The sequence below is a fragment of the Rhinolophus sinicus genome, linkage group LG04 (genome assembly GCF_036562045.2).
Source record: "Rhinolophus sinicus isolate RSC01 linkage group LG04, ASM3656204v1, whole genome shotgun sequence".
Classification (NCBI taxonomy): domain Eukaryota; kingdom Metazoa; phylum Chordata; class Mammalia; order Chiroptera; family Rhinolophidae; genus Rhinolophus; species Rhinolophus sinicus.
Window position 1 is genome coordinate 99,599,523 of NC_133754.1, and position 20,462 is coordinate 99,619,984.

Below are 20,462 nucleotides of genomic sequence, written 5' to 3' on the forward strand. Positions count from 1 at the left end.
TCTGCAGCGATTATCTGCATTTAGTTCTCTTCCGAGGATGCAAGCCACAAAGCCGAGGGAAACGTAGCTCGTGTGCTTCTGGCCTGGACGCTGTGTGTCTCGGGCTTTTGCCGCCTACTTCTGTGTGGTTTCCTGCACACAGCTTCTCACACACTTGCGCGCACACACATACCCTGTAATTGTGGTAATTGTTTATTAGCTGAAAATTAGTGTTTGGGAAGCCTGCCTCTTTTTAAATTGAGGGCACTTTGATCTGCAGCCAGCACTCGGTCTGTGATCGTCCTCATCTTAGTGTTTAGTTTTCTGGGCCGCCTGCCTGGTGTGAATTCCTTCTTACAGCGTCCCGATTGTTAGCGCGGCCATGCGTCGTATCGAGAGGAAGCTCGGCCCTCTCGCGCAGTGCTGAGTTTAATAATCGGTATTTAATGAGCTCTCCCAGAACACCAGTTACCACTCCCAGTGAAATGTATAACCCGTTTTCATGTGTAAGCAAATCAGGAAGGAAATACATCCATGTTTTGAAGTTAACTTTATTATATGAAGATAGCATACAAAATACATTCATGGTGACTAGAGATGCAGGACCAAATTGTGTCTGTCTGAACATCTGCAGCATATAGTCTTGGTCCATATAAAAGTAACTTTAAAATTCCAGTTTCCTTAAATAGTTCTGCACAAAACACACACGCGCATATATATATACACATAGCTACTCCCGCTGTCAGTCAGAGATGTGCTCCTTTAATCAATGAAAAGGGGCCGCCAAGGAGCTGTTTCCTGTTTGACATTCTCTGGGGCTGGGAAACAAGGCGTAGCTAGAAGACCTAAGTAACATTTTTCCAGGATTTGGACGGATTTGTTCCAGGGGCTAAAACTGAGGTCTGAGCGTCATTGCTTGCGTGTAGTTGTCCCATTCCACACATGCTGTCACACGCACATTATCTCAAATCCTGAAAGGAGGTGCTGGTTCTTGCTTTGTTAGTGCCAACCATTTTTGTCATACACGACAAACGGTTCTAAGCATCCTATCAGTTAATTAGTGTTTTCGTTCTCAGGGTTGTTTTAATGAACCAGTCTGGCAAGCCCTTTGCAACTAGACAGAGTACCCATTACTGCAAGCCTCCAGTTTTCTATGTTAAGACTCCAATGGGAACATATTTTGACTGATGTCTCACGTGGTCTACAAACCAGAGTCTTTTAAGAAACTGAATGAACGTTCTAAGAGATGTTTTTCTTTTGGTAAGATGGTTTTAACTAAGGTCTTGTCATGATTAAGAATTAGATTACTGAAATCAAGACATTACACACAGAGCTAAGGTCTTTCTTTGTTTTCACTAATTGTTGGATCTCTATCCAATCTGAAAAACCTAGAGAATTGATTGAGGTCTTCTTTTATTTTCCCCATGTTTAACCCCCTTCTGGTTACCTCGTTTACACTATTGCCAGTTGTCCCAGGTGCTTTTGTGCATGTAAAGAAGAAGAACGAAGCTTTTCCCCTCTGGCCCTGGCGCTTGGTGGAGAGGCCTGTCTGGCTCCTGGGCTGGCCACAGGCTCCCCCTCGCCCCCACCCCTCAATTGGGAAGTGCTGACTCTTCCATCTCTTCAAAGAACCTTGAAACCAGACAATGACACAGGGAAGTCAGCAAAGATTCTTCTGTTACTTATATTTCAGGTTCTAGAGTTAAGTTACATGCATAACATAACGGAAGCAGACGGTCCTCTGCCAGCAGCAACAACCCGCTCTGCCTGCCCAGCTCTGACTGGCTTCAGAAGGTGCGGGTGTCAGCCAGCCAGCCGAGAGCTCCGGGGTTCTTAGACCCTGAACAGTGGGCCCCCTTTTGTACCCTGTCTCCCCTTTCCATCATCCTCAGACCCAAGACAAGGTCCACAGCCCATGGAAAGAGGCTTTTCGCCTGTGGGTGGCTGATGGATTTTCCTGAGTCCCAATTCTAGACTGTCTTGCATAAATTACATAACACCTTTCTTCTCAAGGAGCATAAAGTGCTTAATAAACATTGGTTAATGCTCTCACACAGCTTCCCAGGAGACAAACATGAGATAGTGAATCCCAATTAAATAAAAAGGAAACATGACTGACTTCCTATCCTTCGGGTCCCAACTGTTTCAGTGAGTTGGTTCGCTAGGTATCGAGATGGGGTTTTCACTCGCCTTATCTGTTTAAATTTCATCTGTCCTCATTTTTGTATAGAGAAAACCCTGCACAAGACTGCATTTTCTCCTCGACTTCCTTTTATAACTAACTGTACAAAACAGGTTAATACAAAACACTGAGTTAAGTGTCTTGACTATACATTGACACTCAAAATAGAGTCTGACGTTATTTGTTTAAAATGTGGCTTCAAGCCCAACATAACCCTAACAGACAAGACTCATTCCGATTAGCTTACTAGGAGCCTTATGCCAAGTGTCAGGCCAGGGGGCCAGCTGGGTGCGGGCTGAGCTCTCAGTGGCCAGTGGCCCGTGGTCAGGCCTCAGATGTGACCACACTCCTCAGTGCTGGAAATAAAAAGTGTGCCACATGTAGGAATGGACAGAAAACCAGCCCTGTAGCTAAAGCTTTAAAATTTGCTTTGTAGTTCCAAAAAGTGTCCTTTTCTTGTCTCCCAGAATCCAGAAAAATGTCCCTTACCCCCCGTCCTGTGCCCCCAGCAGGGCTCTCAGAAGCGGACGGGTCAGGTGAGGGCTGCAGACACCCCTGAAAGACCTTGCAGCCCTCTTACCCTCCCCCACCCTCTCCCTCGCATGTGGTCCAGCTCAGCGGCCTTCTCGTGCTCTGTCCTGTTTTCTTCCTTTCTCCCTTTTTTCCTTCTTACACGTCACATCTGGAGAGGACCCAGAGGCATTGCTTAGGCCGACGGCTTAAGGTGTGTGGCTGCCTGGCGTGGCCAGTGTCCCTTCTGAACTATCCAAGGCTCTGCGCCCTGAGGCCCCCGGGGGGAAGGAGCAGGCAAGTGTTACGGCTTGGAAAGACCTTTAACACTGAGTCATGTGAGGGTTCAGCAGGGGCCGTCTTCACTTGTCACTGTTACTCTGTTTATCTGGGGTTACATTCTTGTTAGTCAAGAGGAAAAAGCACTATTGAGAATCACAAAAAGCAGCTGGCTCCTGTGGAATGGTAGAGGTGTAAATTTATATGTGGATAATACTGGCAAAAGCTAGTTTTCTGGGGGCATACATACACATGTGCTTGTAGAAATAAGGCTGTGTGTCCAACCTTAGACCGGTGGGGTGGAGTATAAGACCACCGAGTTGTAGTCTGGGGGAGGAGAGCAGCACGCGACCTTCCTTTCCAGCTCGGAGTTGTCGTAGGTGAATCTGCGCCTGCCTTTGCTGACGTGCCCACAGCTGGAATGGCAGGTGGGCCTGGTGAGGTCACAAAGCCCCGACTCCTTACTCTTACTGGTCACTCTCAAGCTAAAGAAAACAAAAAGGGAAAATCACATGTACAAAATCGGTTTCTTGACATCAAACACTGAAGTCCACTCCTTTGTGATGTGTCATTTACTCACAACTGTCCTAAAGTCGATGGTCATTGAACCCCACCTCGACCTCTGGTCAGACTCTGCTCTAGAGCTGCACAGTGCCCCTCTGCTGCCAGCTGGTTGTCAGTGGGCGTGGGCTGTGACGAGATCATGCAAATCCGTAACTCCACGTGGAAAATGACAGCAAGACTTGGGTACAGCCCTTCTCTACTCTTGGGCTGGTTAGCTACTATAGAAGGCTGCGAAATGCTCCTCACCCCCAAATATTGATGTCAGACCCCCGGGCTTGTCAATAGCACCTTGTATAGCAAGAGACGTGGTTAAGATGTGGGTCTTCATGGGAGGAGCTCAGCCTGAGCTACCCAGGTGGGCCCTGAGGCAATCACGTGCGTCCTAGGACAGGCAGAGGGAGAGTCCCACCCAGACACAGGAGGAGATGACATGAGGGCATCCATGAGCCCAGGAATGCCTGGAGCCACCAGCAGCTGGGAGAAGGAAAGATTCTGCCCCAGAGCCTCGGGAGGCAGCAGGGCCCTGTGAACACCTTGGTTTTGGACTTTGGCTGCCAGAACTGCAAGAGAAAAAGTTCCTTTGTTTTGAGCCATCAAGTTTGCAGTCATTTGTTACAGTGGCCTCAAGAAACGAATTGAGCTTCATACAAAAAGCTTCATGCAAATGTCTCCCTCTCATGTTTGTGTTCGACGAGAACACTTGACATCTGGGGACCGTATATGAGGAGCAAGGCTCCCAGGTGAAGACACTGGCTTCTGGGTTCTGTATGTTACGTCCAGCCTAAGACAGCCACAAGGAGGCAAACCTTCTCTGTCCTTTCGGGGTTACTTTCCTCTGATTGCTGGGACGAGAATGAGCAAAGCTGCGCACCAGTGCATTACTCGGGGTGGTTCCGAACTAGCAGGACAAGCGTTTGCTCCATGTTCTGTGTTTTCAGTCTCGGAGTAGAGGATGTAATGCATGGTTTTCCTTTCTTCACAAAGATACAGACACATGTGGCCACCCATCTTCTGATGTGTTGCAAAACAGGAAGCAACAGAGCGTGGGACCCTGCGCTTTCCCATCCATTCCTCCCTCACCTGTGCCGAGCACTCGGGGTGCCAGGCTCTGGTGCCAGCGCTGTGCTGGTGGTGAAAGGAAACACCCAGGAGCAGTTTGCCTGGAAGTGTCCCTGTCCTCTGAGGTTACTTGTGGTTGGTGGACGGCGCTAACTACCCTCCGCTGCTTTAGCTCAGGGTCTGCAAGTACTGCCTGTGGGCTGGCCTCTGGCCACCTGTTTGTTATTTCAAACAACAGCTTTACTGAGATAGGATTGACATACTATACAGTCCACCTGTTTAAAGGGTACAGGTCAGTGGTTTTAGCATACTCACAGCGGGTGCGACCATCATCCCCCAAAACCCATTAGCACACCAAGTTGTTCCTCTTCCCCACACCCCACACCCCCAGCCGACACAAACACTCGTCTACTTCCTGTCCCTATTGATTGGCCTACCCTGGGCATTTCCTTTAAGCAGAGTCATGTCTATGGTGTTTCATGACTGGCTTCTTTTACTTAATGGTTTCAAGGTTCATCCACATTGGAGCATGTACCAGTACCTCACACTTCTCATTGGCAGGTCATACGCCATTGTGTGGATATACTGCATTTTACTTGTCCATGCATCAGTTTGGTGGACATCTGGGTTGTTTCGACTTTGGGCTATTATGAATAATGCTACTGTGAACATTTGTATCCACGTGTTTGTCTGGCTATGTTTTCATTTCTGTCGGGTACACACATTAGGAGTGAAACCGCTGGATTACAGAGAGACTCCACTTAACACCTGGAGGAACTGCCACGCTGTTTTCCGGAGTGGCCGCACCATTTCACATTTCCATGGCAGCTGAAATGGCTCCACCTTTCCCCATCCCCACCAACACTGTTTGATCCTAGCCATCCGAGTGGGTGTCAAGTACATCTCACTGTGGCTTTGGTTTGCATTTCCCTGACTGACTAATGATGCTAAGCCCCTTTTCATGTGCCCACTGGCCACCGCCACCTGTGTGGTAAATCAAGGTCATGGGGACACAGCCATGCCTCCTTGCTTATGCACTGCCCAGGGCTGTGTTTATACTACAATGGCAGGGCTGAGTAGTTGTTTCCTCTCTGGCCTCTTGAGAAAGTCTGCTGACTCCTGAGTTAGATGCAAGAGGCGGTGGGTTCTGCCTGCGGGTGAGACAGGCAGGCGGTTGAACCAGGGAAGGAAGGAAAAAAGGAAGGAAGGGAGGGAGGAAGGGAGGAAAGGGTGGCTGATAGGCCCAGCCTTTCCCAGCCCAGCACTACTCCCGGGGGGGGGACCAGCAGAGCCCCCGAAATGATGCGCAGGGCAGTGCACTATAAACCCAGGGCCTACATAATTCTGACAGTGGCGGTCAGGGGGTCACCGGACGGACGGAGGGAGGGGGCCAGGGTCAAACAGGAAGGGGTCTCAGGGCTGCATGTCTTAGGACTGGAAAACAGCACATGACCCTTGTGCAAACGCTGTGGGCGGGGCTCGTATGGGCCAGCCTCTCCCCGCCCCTGCAGCACAGCTCCAGCCGCTGGCTGCTCACAGTAGGGCAGAGAGGTTCCCTTCTGCCTCAGCACTGCGCTCCATGGGTTGGGCTGCCTGTCTCTCCTGAGGCTTCCTGCGTATTTTCTCTTCTTAAGCCCCAATCTTCCTTCCTAGAGCATGATACTCATGTCTGATTTTATGTCCTCCTTCTTGCCTTTCTGGGAAAAATAGTATTTTTCTGCATTGCCTGGACACTGTGTTTCAGGAGGGCAACCAGCTCTCAAATATCCCCACGAAACCCCCTTCCCAGCATTTCCTTCACGCCCCTCCGTCATGGACCACGGAAAGATAGCCAGCTCCCTTACTCGGTCTTCACTGAGGCCTTGGGTTTGCTGTCGGTCCAGGTGAAGCGCTTCAGCAGCGGAGAGGTCCGCAGAGTTTCCCCGTCCACCCGGAGATCCTGGCGGGAAGGGAAGAGGTCACACTTCCTGCTTGGCCCGGAGGGCTCCACGCCAAGTCAGGGATGACCTGGGGGATGCCCCCCAAGTCACTCCAGCTGTCCTCACCTCCGCAAGCCCTGCCCACTAGGATAAAGCATTGTCTCTACACTGACCATTCTAAACTTGCTCAGCTGCAAGAAATGCCTCTTGCCACTGGCTCTGAGGCCTGTGAGGCTGCCTAGCTCCTCCCGCGTGAGGGCGGGGAGGGTGATATTGGGAGAGCTCTTCCATGTTTGCTCAGTGTCGCCCTTAGACTTAAAACCAAGGTACGAAGCAGCAAAACAAAATTTCCAGCTACTCCACCTTTGTTTTCTGCAGCTTAGTTGTGAGGTTTTTAAATGTTTAACTCAGCTTTTCCTCTTTATCTGGTGTGTTTGAAGAAGTTTTGGTGTTTTCATGGTGACGGTGTGTCATGCAGGGCGTCATGCGGGGTCTCTGCTCCTGCTCCCAACATAGGAACGCAGGACATGGTGAGGCCAAAAAGGAACACCCACGGAGCCATAGGTAGGGGAGTCATACCACTCTAGTCTCACTGGCGGCTGGGTTGGAGACACAGGAAGCAGGAGCCACACGATCTGCAACCTGTTGTCCGCTTCTCTGCCAACCAACCAACCTCACTTGCTAGCTGCAATCCCCGCTGGCTAGCTCAGCCACCATCTTCTTGCTAGCCCCCATTCTCTGATAGCGTAGCCACGGCAATTATATTAGTGGCCAATGGCTCACTGGTTACAGCTGACGGCCAACTAGCCATAGCTGATGGCCGTTTACTACCTGAGCCGGCACCTTTCCACATGAGGCCGAGAGCCTGGAAACTGCACTTCTAGCTCTGTCCCTACACTGTGCTATGTCACAGGCTGCAATGTTTGCACTGTAGCTGGTTTTCCAGGCCCTCTGTGGGACATGGGCATCACGGGTGCTTTTCAAACTTTCATGTGCAGGTGAATCCCCTGGGGCCCTTGTGTCGGTGCAGAGCCTGACTGTGGGGACAGAGCCAGGAGTGCAGTTTCCAGGCTCTCGGCCTCACGTGGAAAGGTGCTGGCTCAGGTAGTAAATGGCCATCAACTGTGATTGCATGGCCATCAGCTGTGGCTAGTTGGCCATCAGCTGTACCCAGTGAGCCATTGGCCACTGATATAACTGCCATGGCTGCCCTAGCAGCAAATGGGGGCTAGCAAGAAGATGGTGGCTGAGCCAGCAAGAGCGGATTACAGTTAGCACGGCGGATTGCGGGTTGCGGATAGTGTGGCTCCTGCTTCCTGTGTCTCCAACCCAGCCGCCAGTGAGACTAGAGTGGTATGACTCCCCTACCTATGGCTCCGTGGGTGTTCCTTTTTGGCCTCACCATGTCCTGTGTTCTTACATGGGGAGCAGGACCAGAGACCCCGCATGACACCCTGCATAACACTGACTCAGTGAGTGTGGGTGGGTCCTGGGAGCCAGCATTTTCAGCCCACTCAGTGGCAACAGTGCTCACCTGCAGGTCACCCGAGTGGAGGGGACTGGGATGGCATGGCACTCCCGCCCCGCCCGCCCTCTCCACATCCTCTCTCAACGCCAAGTTCCAGAGCTTTAAAGAGACACACTGGTTGAGCCCTCTTGTTGGCCGGGCTGCTGGGATTGCTCCTCGCAGGGTGACTGGGTAGGAACACGCTGTCCAGCCTCCCCTCAGTAGGGAGGAGCACAGGCCTGAGTACCAGACAGACTCCTTCTGGGTCTCAGGCTGCCCAAATGGGAGAGCTGCCTGCGACGTCACCACTCACCCGCCACTCACAGTTTTGCGTTCCTCTACTCCCTGGAAAGCAGGGTTCCATCACTGATAGCCAAGAAGTTTAGAAACACAGAGTGAAGTTTGCAAAGGGACAAATTACAAGCAGGCGAGGACCTGGGCCATGGAGTGAATTCTGAGCCGAGCCGTCTTCACACTACGGAGTTACCTACGTCTAACTGAGCGCTGTATAGCTGGGCCTTGTGAGTCCCCCTGGGATTGTCATGTCAGCCCCCGCTCACTGAGAGCCGCCAGACTGCTGCAGTTGGTTTGGATGGAGTCTGGCAAAGGGTCCTACTGAGGGGCATCGAGCGGGTAATTCCAATACTTACATCAAGCGTGCAGGTGGCAGTTGGTGCAAGTTCTTCAAAGGTTTTGATTCTTTCCATGCTCATGAAATTGAAAGCATTTACGTATCTAAGGAGGAAACAGACAGAAAAATCAGGACAGGAAAATGCATTCAGCTTTCATTGGTCAGGAGACCGTGGGCACCGAATCCCAGCTAAGATGAGCCAAAATACCAGAAGGAGTCACCTTACTCCTGAGGCTGAAATTCTCCTGCTGTGTTGCCCTGGGGTCCTGGCAGTGACGCCACTTCCTCCCATGGCTGCTAATCCACACTGGATAGTTCCGAGCAAAACCCGAGGGATGCTTGAGAGAATAGTGGATAGGCCTCTGGTCCCTTGTGGAATCAGAAATGATGCCCAGAGACGTGATATGACTTTATCATGCAGCTGCCTACTTCTGAAAGGATGTGACAGGACAAATAAAATGACCCGCCGAGGTCACGCAGCTGATGTAATGGTGTAATTGAGTACTAGGTATAGTCTCTTCTGTGGTTACAGAAATGGGTAGTATTTGTGATTTCCCTGCACTGCCTCCTGACCTGTTGTTGGCGATGTGTTAGGAAGGACTGTCAGATATAAGACGAGTTCACCTACTGATTGAATTTCTCACTCTGATACCCCGTCACCATCTGCCAGGCCCCATTTCTTAGGGCCAAGGCTCAGCAACATACTGGAAGGGCCCCAATAACTTTGTCACTTCCTTCCCCACCCCTCTCTGACCCAGTCAGACCCTGCCAATTTATTTCATCCAAGCTAGTTTTCTTATCTTTAAGAATGACGATTCAACTGTTTTAGCTTCTTGGGCTGGTTGTGAAGTATGAGCAGTGCTACAGACCTGAAACCCACCGCCACAAACGGGCTGGCCATGGGCTTCCAGGCCTGTCACAGGCAGTGGTCAGTCTTTTCAGACTGTCACAGCTCTTCCCCATGCCTTCCCTGGTCACTTGCCAAGTTTGGCTGAACTGAAGGCAGAGCCTGGGGTTGTGCCTACTGCAAATGAAGATGCTAGAAGACCCACAGGATGGTCCGAGGCCTAAAGAGTCCTGACTGTGTGGGAATAGGAAGGGGCTGTCAGAAAACCTGGTTAGAAGCTCTATCCTGCCACTTTCTAGCCGCACAATTTTGGGGAGCTCTCCTCCACAGCGCCTCAATGCCCCCTCACCTGTCTGAGAGGATAGTGACATCTCCTTCAGAGAACTGTCAGGACCATTAAAGGAGCGGGTGTAGGCGCAGAGCCTAGCACAGTGCCGACCGCACAGCAGTCTGTGTGACCACCGGAACCGGATGTGTGCGACACACATGGGACCATTAGTAATGACGTGTATTACACGTGTGACTAGTACTAGACATGTGTGATACCCGTGTAACCATTAGGACTAACATGCTGATCCCCCCAGCGCCACTGGAGGCACTTGGCAAACATTTCTCCCCTCACCCCTTCCTCCAGTTTCCTCTGCAGTAATGACAGATATGTCCATTTATCAGGCACGGAACTAAAATCCAGCTTGTTTAGTTTTATCTAAGGTCTCATGGAAAAAGTCAGTGTCATTGAGGAAGAAACAGATGGAAGAATTATTCTAGAATAAGATAGATGAAAGAAACTAAAGAAATTAAAGGCAATGTGTTATTTATTTTTTTTAATTTTTATTTATTTAATTTTTTTTTTGCAATGTGTTATTCTTGATAGGATCCTGCTTTTTTTTTTAAAATAGTATAAAAGACATTTGGAGAAATTTGACTATTTAACAATATTAAAGAATTATCAATTTCTTTGTGATAATTTTGGTGTGGCTACACGGGAGAATGTCCTTCTTACAAGATGCATACCCAAGTATTTAGGGGTAAAATATCACAGTGCCTTAAGCCCTCTTTCAAATGGTTCAGCAAAAAGAAAAATACACACACGCGAGAGAATGCGTTGATATACAGAGATATGGATACGGATATAGTAGATATGGACAAAATAGGGCTAAATGTTAACTATAGTTACATTTAGGAGGTAGGCTTTGTTTTTCTGTATGTTTGAAAATTATATACTATAAATTTGGGAAAAGAAAGATATCTTACCTGACATTATCAGAACTTCCTGAATTAAACCTTGGAGCTGAAATATCTTCCTTGAAGAAGTCCTCCGAGAAGGCGGGAGCTGAGTATGTAAACCCACTGTTTCCTGTCAGTATGGCGTTTAGTGGGATATAGTCTTTGCCATCCTAAAATACCAAAGATACAGCTCTAATTGCACAAATTTCTACTTCAAACTATTTTTGTGAAACATTATGTCAGCTTCAACTATGTCATTTCCACAATCTTAGCTGTGTTTTGCAAAAATAATTTTGCATGCTTGCGCACACACACACACACCTTTTTAAACTGCCAATCTCAGCTATCAATAGCTATTAAAAACCCCCTTGACCTACATTCAAAGGCATTTGGTTTCTGATATTCTAGATAAATTTAGCTTTACCTGTTGTACATTGGCTTGAAGCAGATCGCCTAGCTTTTCCACGAGTTCTGCAAATCTTGGCCTTTCTTTGGGGTCTTTGTGCCAGCAGTCCAACATGATCTGATAGCTGTGGGGTGAAAGCACAGTAGAAAGAGCTGGAGACAACTGGCAGCTATATAGATCACCCACGTACCATGTCAGCAAAGCGATGGGCGCTGTCATGCATGTAAAGATGATGGTTTGCCTTCATTTGTAGGTTTGGGAGGGCGGCACCAACTCATAAGAGAAGGGCTGTTAACATGGCCAGGACCTGCTGGTCGTGGGAAACATGTCCCCAGGCAGACTCCCCAGGCAGACTCCCCAGGCAGACTCCCAAAGCACCCTCCAGGGCCCATTACAACCCCAGCTCTTTGGAATGGCTCCGTCCCTGCAGAGGGGAAGGGCGGTCTTCTGTGAAGAAAGCAGAGCTCTTTGGGGAGGGGTGCCACTGTTCATGTGCCTATGAAATGTTGCACTCTTCCCTCACCGTCAAAAGCAGGACATCCTTAAAGGTAGAAAGTTAACACAGACACAAATCTCAAAGGGTGATCAGTGTGCCCGGGAGGTCGGCCCGAGCTTCCTAGTGGCCTTTCCCAGCTCTCCCAGTTCCACTACTGAGCTCACAGTGGACACCAGTGGAGAAGGCCCTGCCTGCAGGACACATGTCACTTCCAAACTGTGGAAGTCCACGTTGACTGTATTTCCCTGGGCTGTGTGCATGCTCCTTGCATGTGGCTGATTTCCCCCCAGCATGTCAAAGCTGCCATTACAAACTGGCTTCCTGCTACTCAAGGCAAAAAAGACAGGCTGAGCTTCTGGACATGAAAACGTTTGTCTTCATGTTACAGAAGCTGCATCTTGTCCTGGGATTTAACTGTCAGCAGGGTCCCTGTGTGATTCCTCCCCTCTGACATCTCAGATGTAAAGGTGCTGGGCTCTGCTCTTGGTCATGTCTGTAGGGAGTTTAGATCTCTACCTGCCCCTTCCCCTGCCCCGCAGGACACATGCCAGAGCCCTGCGCACACCGGCTTAAGGATTTACTCTTTGGGCTCTTTGCTCTCAAGAGATGTTTACGGTAAGTAGAGTCTTCTCGCAGGAGATCTGGACTAGACAGGACACTGACTGAGTCGGATCAAAAGCCAAATGGGTTTGGAACTTGGTGCTGGGTCAGCACCCAGCTATAGGCGCTGTGTGGGCAGGGAGGGACCGCGTCTCCACAGTCCTCACCCCGCCCAGCATCTGCCATACAAACACTCAGTAAAGATTTGCTGAAGGAAGCTAGATGGGTCTCTGGGAAGAGAGGACGCTGCTCCTTCCATGAATTCTTAAGCCATACTGCACACATTACTTCAGTGCTGGGACCTGGGTGTTGCTAAAAAAGCCTGAGAAGCTCCAGCACTCATCTGACTTCTGCCATTTCTTAGTGACATGCTCTCAGGTTGCACCAACAGCTCCAAGTATCTCTTAAGAATATCCCTATTTTGTTTCAAGGTATATGAAATGGCTGGTAAAGGCAGCAAGAGTATAGGGAGGTTAAAGAAAACAGAAAAGAAGAATATCAGGGAGAAGGTAACATAAAGATAAAAAAGGTGAAACTACAGGCAAAGTTAATACGCAAAATTTACATGACTCTGGGTGGTTTGATAGAGGCAACGCCCTAAGCATCCAGGCAGCTGCTGAAAAGAAGGCCTAGTCATTAGATGGTGCACATGAGTCAGGAGCCTACTTAGAAGAAGCATGGCCATTCCCGGAATGGGCACCAGAGAGGAAGCTCTCCTAGACGCCCCTCAACATCATGACCAGCCGGGTGGTAACAACTTCATGGCACTGCCTTGTACATTGTCTTTCCATGTTGGCTAAAGCCTTAGCAGCAAACAGTACCATTCAGTAAAAACAATTCTGAGAGGCAAAGCAGTGTGGTTTAGGTGTAAAGTCCTCCAGTTCTGCTGGAACCCCGGGGAGTGGTGGCCCCATATGGGCACTAGCCTTCCAAAGCAAGCTTTCCTCACAGGTGGGAGGTGGCACTGAAGTGCTGCCTTCTGACAAGCACCCACTCAGCAGATGTCCTAAGTCTCCGAGTAAGGGACAAGAGCTCATAAAGTTCACTTGTCTGAATTGCAAATCCTCCCAGCTTTGTCCAAACCTATGGGTCAGGACTCTTCTCAGAACGTGACCCTGGGTCCCTCCCGACCTGCACTGCAGTTACTGGACCTGCTCTGCCTAACTCCCAGGGGGTGTGGAGTGGGTCAGCAGGTTCCGAGCGCTGTGAGGGCCCTTCGGTGAGTGTGCTGCGGGGGCCGAGTCAGGTGTCACCGCCCTGGGGCTGTTTACTGGGGCTCCTTCATCACTAGCAACGAGCACATTCTTGGAGGCCATTGGAAGAACATTCAGCATATAAATAGACAATCTATACAAGGAAGCCAAAGCAAGCAAGGCTTGAACCGGAAAAACAAAAGGGGGCCCTGAAAACAGGGGTGTTGGGTCCGTGGCCCCAGGCTGATGTCAGCCAGCATCATGTCACACTGAGCAAGTGGCCTGGGCAGATGCGAGGACCAGGTGCAGGGACCACCTACAGCTACTTGCTGGGTTTTATTTTGATTCTTGCTTTATGATGGCCAGTTTCCACTTCTCTTGCTTAAAATTCAATTCAAATCATCTCAGCAGACACCAAAGGAAAGAAGAAAAAATCAATACATTTACTGCTTATTCCCTTATCGAAAGTATCTGATTAAACAGGCTCTGGGCGGAAAACCAAGGGCCCAATGTTAGTTTGACATCACGACGCAAATAGGCTTAATAAAGGGACAGCAGATGCACCCAGCCCAGCAGAACCTGGGAGGCGAGGGACCTGTGGGGAGAGCTTTCTTTCCCAAGTGCATGCCACTTTGGGCCAAGTTCAGGTCACAGAATCCCAGTTCTGAGAGCTGCACTTCGTCCTTACCCCGGCCTTCCCACTGTCGGAACAAACAAGGAGGACATTTCTCCATCAGCTTTTAAATGCTCAAGAATGGCTGACGGTTTGAATTCTGGCCTTCTGAACCAACATTTCATGAAGCTGCTTCTTACTTTTTATAATTTCCAAATAACCCCCCAGACTGAGGAATGATCCTTCTCTCTCTGTGGGCTGTGTGGGGTGCAAGTGCTACCCCGGAGAGTTTTATGTGAAGACCTGAAGGTTTGATAAAGTCTGAGGGAGTTTCTAGTCCAAAGTGGATATGACTTTCTACCTAGAGTTACATTGGACCAGAAGCAAGAGAAGAATGGGGGACACAGCCTGTGGTACGGTCTGTGCTCTGGATTCAGGCTGGGTTTGCTTAACGTACTAGCAGCGTGGAAAGTCACTGAGAAGTTCCTTGCCTTGGTTTTCTCGTCTGTACAATGGGGATAATAACAGTACCTACTTTATAGGGTTGTTATGAGCAGTGGGAAAATTAATATATGTTAGAAGTGCTAAAAACAGTATCTGGCACTTAATAAGCACTAAATAACTAGTTACTAAACATTTTTAAATGTTGCTATTTAAGGACTGCAGTTATTACTAGTACTGTTAGTACAGAACGTCCTCCTGTGATTTTCAGATTATGTGAAAAGTGGAAGGAAACATTTAACTCGAAGTATGAGTGGACATGTTAGAGAAACATTTCTTCTAAGGAATGTGGGCTATATTCCTAATTTAACAGTCCTGTGACCCAAAGGACTGCTTTCTAAATCTGTCTGCTCTGTTGCTTAGCTGACGGAGGACACGTCCGTTCACTTCTCAGAGGCTTAGCTTCATTACTCACCAAATTCAGATGATAATATCTGCCTGCCTGCTCCTCAAGGTTGATGGGAAATTCAAAGAAGACCATTGCGGTGGGGAAACACTTAGAAAGCTCTCCAGTGCAAAGTAACCTCATTTTAAACCAGATCTCCTGGTGTTGGCCCTTCTCCACCAAGTAAAAGGAAGCAAGTAATTAAAAACTCCCCACGCCTTCACCCCTACAGCCCCAGTGCAGTCCTGGGGCTAAGCTATCTGCCTCGCTCTCAGGAAGGAGCCTGGCCTCAAGCTCCCTGCACTTTCCTGATAAGGACGCCATGGAAGACTGACAAGAACAGGCCGCTGCTCCCCACTGCTCTCAGGCTGCTAACTCTGCTTCACAGGCCTGAGTCCCGGCCTCCTCGCCCTGGCCCTGGGTCTGCCCTCGCCTTTTTTCCAGATGAGGAGGAGAGACAGCGACCTTGCACTTTGGCCAAGCCCACACTTCCTTCGTTCCCTCTGACTCCGCCCCAAAGGCCATCCCAGGGCTACGGGCAGGACCCCATTGTGTGGGTGGGATGGGGAGGGCCACCGGCCAGTTCAGGAAAGGTGGTGCCGCCCTGGGGAGGCCCAAATCCTTGTCAGCAGCTCAAGAAAACTGCCAGTGTCAGCGCATTCCTGCTCTGGGCGCAAAGTGCAAAGCGTCCAAATGCTTCAGGAAGAAAGAGTGTCCCAGAGAGGCGAGCAAGGTCTGAACAATGGAGAGAGCCTGTCATCTTCCTGGAGGCTCAGGACTGCTGCTCAGCAGGGAGCCACTTCAAGAAGAAGCTCCAGACAGCTGCTGAGCTGGTTCCTACAACAAGTCTAAAGAAGTCTTATAGCCCACAGAGCCTCCTGGGGAGCGTAACTACTAATTCCAGCAGGAAACGCCCCCTTTCCTCTCCTGCACCTCTTCTCCCTGCCTTCCAAACCGAACCCCCTCGTTGGTCTTTAGTGTGGACGGAGGACTGGTCAGTAGAGGCTTCTAGCCCTCGGTCCCTTTTGGCTCCCCTTTTGTGAATGGGGACAAGTTCCTGGGTAGTCTCTTAGTTTTATCTGGATTCATACCTAGAAATTGAATCTCTAACTTCAGTTTACAGCCAGAGGCCTTAAAAAGTCGTGTCAGTGGTCAAGAGAGAACAAGTAGGTGAGGGTGGATCTAGGATACTGCCTCACTTCTGGAAGGTACTCCCAGCACAGCTGGGCCTGGCAGGGGCTGAGCAGAGCTGGGGTTCTAAAAACCAAAAGGGCACCCCTTTCTGAGGTGTCCGGTGGGGTGAGAGCTGCCAGGTGGGGGTGGAGGCGGCCGCGGGCTCACATTTCAGGCGTCGCGTACTCAGGAGCCCTCATCCTGACACCTTCCTTCAGGCGACCGCAGAAGTCCTCATCCATTTGCACTCCTGGGTACGGAGACCCACCTGCGTGAGACAACGGGCAAGCACAGGCGCATTACGGTGAGGGGGCAATTCAGTGTTCCTTTCCTCCCTTTAAAGGGATGGTTTAGCAGTAAATTGCCAACGATTGAAATGGATCTCCACGCACAGTACAACCCACACCGAAGCTTAGCAAATCCTTGCCAATGGGTGGGCCGCGTGGTGCTGGGTGTCTGATGTCCCCACGTTCCTAGGGCTACGCCTGTCTGATCAGGAGAGAGGGTGTCATGTGAAGGGTCCCTTCCCGCTCCCCACAAGGAACCCTAAAGAAATCCCATCATTAGAGGCTCATTCCTGGGTTAATGAGCTTCTTTTAAAAAAGCCCCTGTACTTGGAATAGGTCACTTGTGGATCATTCACTCCTCAGTGAGAATGATTTTAATTCACTCCTTTCTTGTAAACTTCTCATAGACCTGGGAGACTAGTTGCTGTGATGGGCCTGAGAGAAAGGGGGGCCTTGGGCCCCAGTAGTAGGCTGGTGTGTGGCGGGGGCTGGCATGGGGGTGCCAGAGGGACCTAGACTTTGCCTCTTGCCAGTGTTACTGTCCAGCACCCATATAACCTTTCTTTTTAGGGGGATTCTTAGCGGGTAGGGTGAGTCCGGCCCCCAGTCTGCTCTGTCCCGGACCTCGAGCCTTGTGTACCTCCGTGTTTGTTTGCCTGCACTTTCTAGTGATTACTGCTGGTCGGAAGCAGCTGGGAGGCGTGCAGTGCTGGCGCTGTGTCACTGCGGGGCCACTGTAGCCGCCAAGCTGCTTTCAAAGACTGGAAGCAACAGGTGCCTGTCATCGAAAGCAGGGGAATGATTTTCACACATTACAGGAAACCAGGGATGTTACTGGGTGACTTTTATTTGCTTTGAAAGGCAAACTTTTGGCAAAGTCCAAAAGACTGTTGGCTAGACCCCACAACTGGGAAGCCTCTGAGCACCAGTGTGTCTGCAAGCAGATGTGGGCTCCATGCACAGCTGTGCGCTCGGGGCCCTGAGCGAGGTTTCTAGCCACCTGTAGTGGATGTGACTGGAAGCAGAATAAATACAACCAGTGTCCCCACTGTTCATCCCACATAAACCCGTGTCCAAGGCTCATACTAGCTGTGCTAATATTAACGGCACTAGAAAGGTCTCCTGTTTCTAACACTGGGTGAGCTGCGCTTGTTGGGGCTGTTCCTAAGTCTGAGGGGAGCACATTAGGAATCCGGGTGTCTGAGGAGTTAGGTAAAGAAGGCAAAGGACAGAGACAGGAGTAGCCAGATTGCTGAAGGTAAAACTGACTACTAACTGCAGATTTAATACTGGTCTGGCCTTGTTGCTGTTTGTGTAAAGCATCTTTATGATACAGGGCACACATACACGCACCATTCATTCCTCATCTGGGACTCTATGTGGACCATGCCTCTGTGAGGGCTTTCACTTCTTTTACATGCTGAACTAAAGTTTGTATCTATCCAAGGGACACTCAGCAGACATTTGGGTCTGGGCTATGTGATCTCTTCCTCCCCCCAGGTTTACCTAAGGAGAAGATTTCCCACAGCAGTACTCCGTAAGACCACACGTCGCTCTTGGTGCTGTAGATTTTGTCAAAGATAGATTCAGGAGCCATCCATTTCAGAGGAAGTCGAGTCTAGAAAAGGGCAAGGGGGCCTTGAGCAGAAGGACATGCAAACAAAGCACATTCAACCCAAGTGCCCGTGGGGTCACCTCCCAGATAACACTTGGCCCAGAAATCATTTCCTAGAGCAGTTATGGCTTCCTAACATGGAGAAAACTCTTCTAACATGCAGTTTTCCACTAAAAGGAGAGCTGTGTGCTGTACTGACTCCTATGAAGACGATAAATGTTTAGGAAGCCCCTCCTATGTCCAGCGTGCCCTAACTCCATGACTCTGTAAGAAATCCTAGTCCCCCATTCCCGCTCCACAGGGACCTGAAAAAAGAGTGATCTGAATTAGAAGACATCCTGAAAATCAGTGATTTCCAGGAATTTTTCTTAAGAAAGAGGATTTTGAAGGGCATTCTTATGTAAAAAGACAGGATTTTAGAAGTCATTGAGTGGGGGGAGTGGGCAAAGACGCAGGAAAGAAGAATAGTGAGAGACGGTATTTAAAGGACCACAGGGCTGGTTTTCAGGTATGCAGACAAATTTTTGTTCGCTTTGCGTTAGCAGGAATCCCAGTGAGCTAGGCCTTGCCACTTGACACATTTTTTGCGGGAAACGAGTAAACTCGTCATATAGCTTTTTATACCAAAGCGCGGGAGACGAGAATAACACATATTTTGCACCTCTTTTTAAACTAAAACACTGAAAGTTTCATAGAAAAATATCAAATAGATCGAAAGATATGAATATTTTACGGAAAGTCTAATTTTGGCGAGAAAATGTCAAAAAAGCCCCGCGTTACGACGCGATTTGGCGGGAAAATGCCCGCTTACAAAGTGTTGAGATGGATGGGAATTGACAGGAAGTAGGGACAATGGAGAGACAAAGAGAAAAATGCAAGGGAGAGGGACAGGGAGAGGCTGGAAGAGACATAGATGGACAGAAGAGAAGGACAGACAGACACACAGGTGATGCCATCTTTGCACATCAGGGCATGTAGGAAAATTTGTTGGTTTCTTTTTCCCCCCCTTTATATAAAGAGACTGTGGGGCAGTGGTTCTCAATGTACAGTCCGTGCCCAGACGTGTCAACAAAACCTGGTGACTCTTCAGAAAGGGAAAGTCTCAGCCCCACCATGACGTAAAGAATGAGAACTTGTGGGGGTGGCGCCCGGCGCACTGCAGTTACTAAGCCCTTTGGGTGGTGGGCTGCTCACTAAGCCTAGAACCAGGCTGCAGAGTCCTCAGCAGGGCCCAGACACAGGCTTAGTCCTCACGGTGCCGGCCGGACAAGAGAGGACACGGGAGGTCACCCACAAAAGTGAAATGTAACACTATGTCCAAAAACAGGCAGGGAAGAGAGCGGGTGTGAGCTAGCAGGGTGATGCCGGGCGTGGAAGGCAGCTGTGGGAGGGGGACAGTTTCCTCGCTAGCAAGATAATACTAATACCTGCCCCCACCCTTTCCTGAGATATATCCACCTGCTGAATCAATCATCTGGGTTCATTTGTGGGAAAGAGTCCAGGCTGTTCTGTCCTGTGGTTCAGAAAACTCCCGCAGGAGTCAAAGGGGTGAGGAGCTGGTCTCCCCAGGGCCCCGCCAAACACTTCTCAGGTTAGCCATCTCAGGCAGCGCTGCCCAGGGGACGGGTACCCAGAGGGAGGGAAGGACAGAACCAGGAGAGGTGGCCTTTCCGAGCCCCACACAGGGCTCGCTGGAACACAGCCCATCAGGACTGCACGTCTTCACGAAGCACACGCTGGCTGTCAGGGACCACTGCTGAGGAAGTGTAAATATTTACCACGGGCTGCGGGCTGCACTTTAGAAATGGTAGGGTAGAAATGAGTCAAATAAACACCAAATGGACTTACATCTCCTTTTCTCACATAATCGGGGTTCTTATAAATATCTCGGGCAAGGCCAAAGTCGCAAATCTTCACCACATTGTTCTCAGATAAAAGAATATTTCGCGCTGCCAGGTCCCGATGAATACACTGTAATAAAGCAGTAGCGTCACCAACGCGTTTCCTTAATCCACCTGACTAATTTCCTGCGGCTCTCAGTGTCATTCTTCTTCTTCATGTGAGGACCCATTACATGACGGAAGCCACCCCCGGTGCACAAGGACCTTTACCATAAACATGAAGCGCCTCTTTCCAAACACAGGCCCCTGGAGGCCCTGCAGCCAAGGCTCAGCTTCAGGCTGCTCGGCTACCGTCGTGCGGGACAGTGAACGTCCCGGTCAGCGGAGCCGGCGATCCAGTTCTCACAGAGACCCAAACGCCCCCAACCTTTGATCCTGAGCTGTGGAGCTCCAGCTGCAGTGGGTGGGGGGCCCACACGGATGGGCCAACAGAAGCCCTCCTGTGAAGTCGTGTATTCTGAGACTCGGGTCAGTGTTGAAAAGATGCAGGAGGGCAAAGCGGGGAGTGGGCACCAGGTTTCTCCAGTCTGAACCCTGGTGAGGTTTTCCTCTCCAGTTAAGTTCTAGCTCCTGCTAAGACTCGTCCTT

The 20,462-nt window shown here is 49.9% G+C and overlaps 1 protein-coding gene across 1 annotated transcript in view; it reads right to left on the minus strand.

The window, feature by feature from the left end:
- Window positions 1-510: 510 nt before the first annotated feature.
- Window positions 511-20,462, minus strand: part of FLT1 (fms related receptor tyrosine kinase 1) — a 159,277-nt gene continuing 139,325 nt past the window's right edge. Inside the window, exons 23-30 of the mRNA XM_019736494.2 lie at window positions 19,822-19,944; window positions 17,865-17,976; window positions 16,240-16,339; window positions 11,129-11,234; window positions 10,732-10,874; window positions 8,650-8,734; window positions 6,418-6,512; window positions 511-3,435 (exon numbers count right to left, since the gene is read on the minus strand). Of these exons, the coding sequence (XP_019592053.2) occupies window positions 3,237-3,435; window positions 6,418-6,512; window positions 8,650-8,734; window positions 10,732-10,874; window positions 11,129-11,234; window positions 16,240-16,339; window positions 17,865-17,976; window positions 19,822-19,944 (963 nt within the window). The 3' untranslated portion in view covers window positions 511-3,236. The remainder of the gene's footprint in view (window positions 3,436-6,417; window positions 6,513-8,649; window positions 8,735-10,731; window positions 10,875-11,128; window positions 11,235-16,239; window positions 16,340-17,864; window positions 17,977-19,821; window positions 19,945-20,462) is intronic.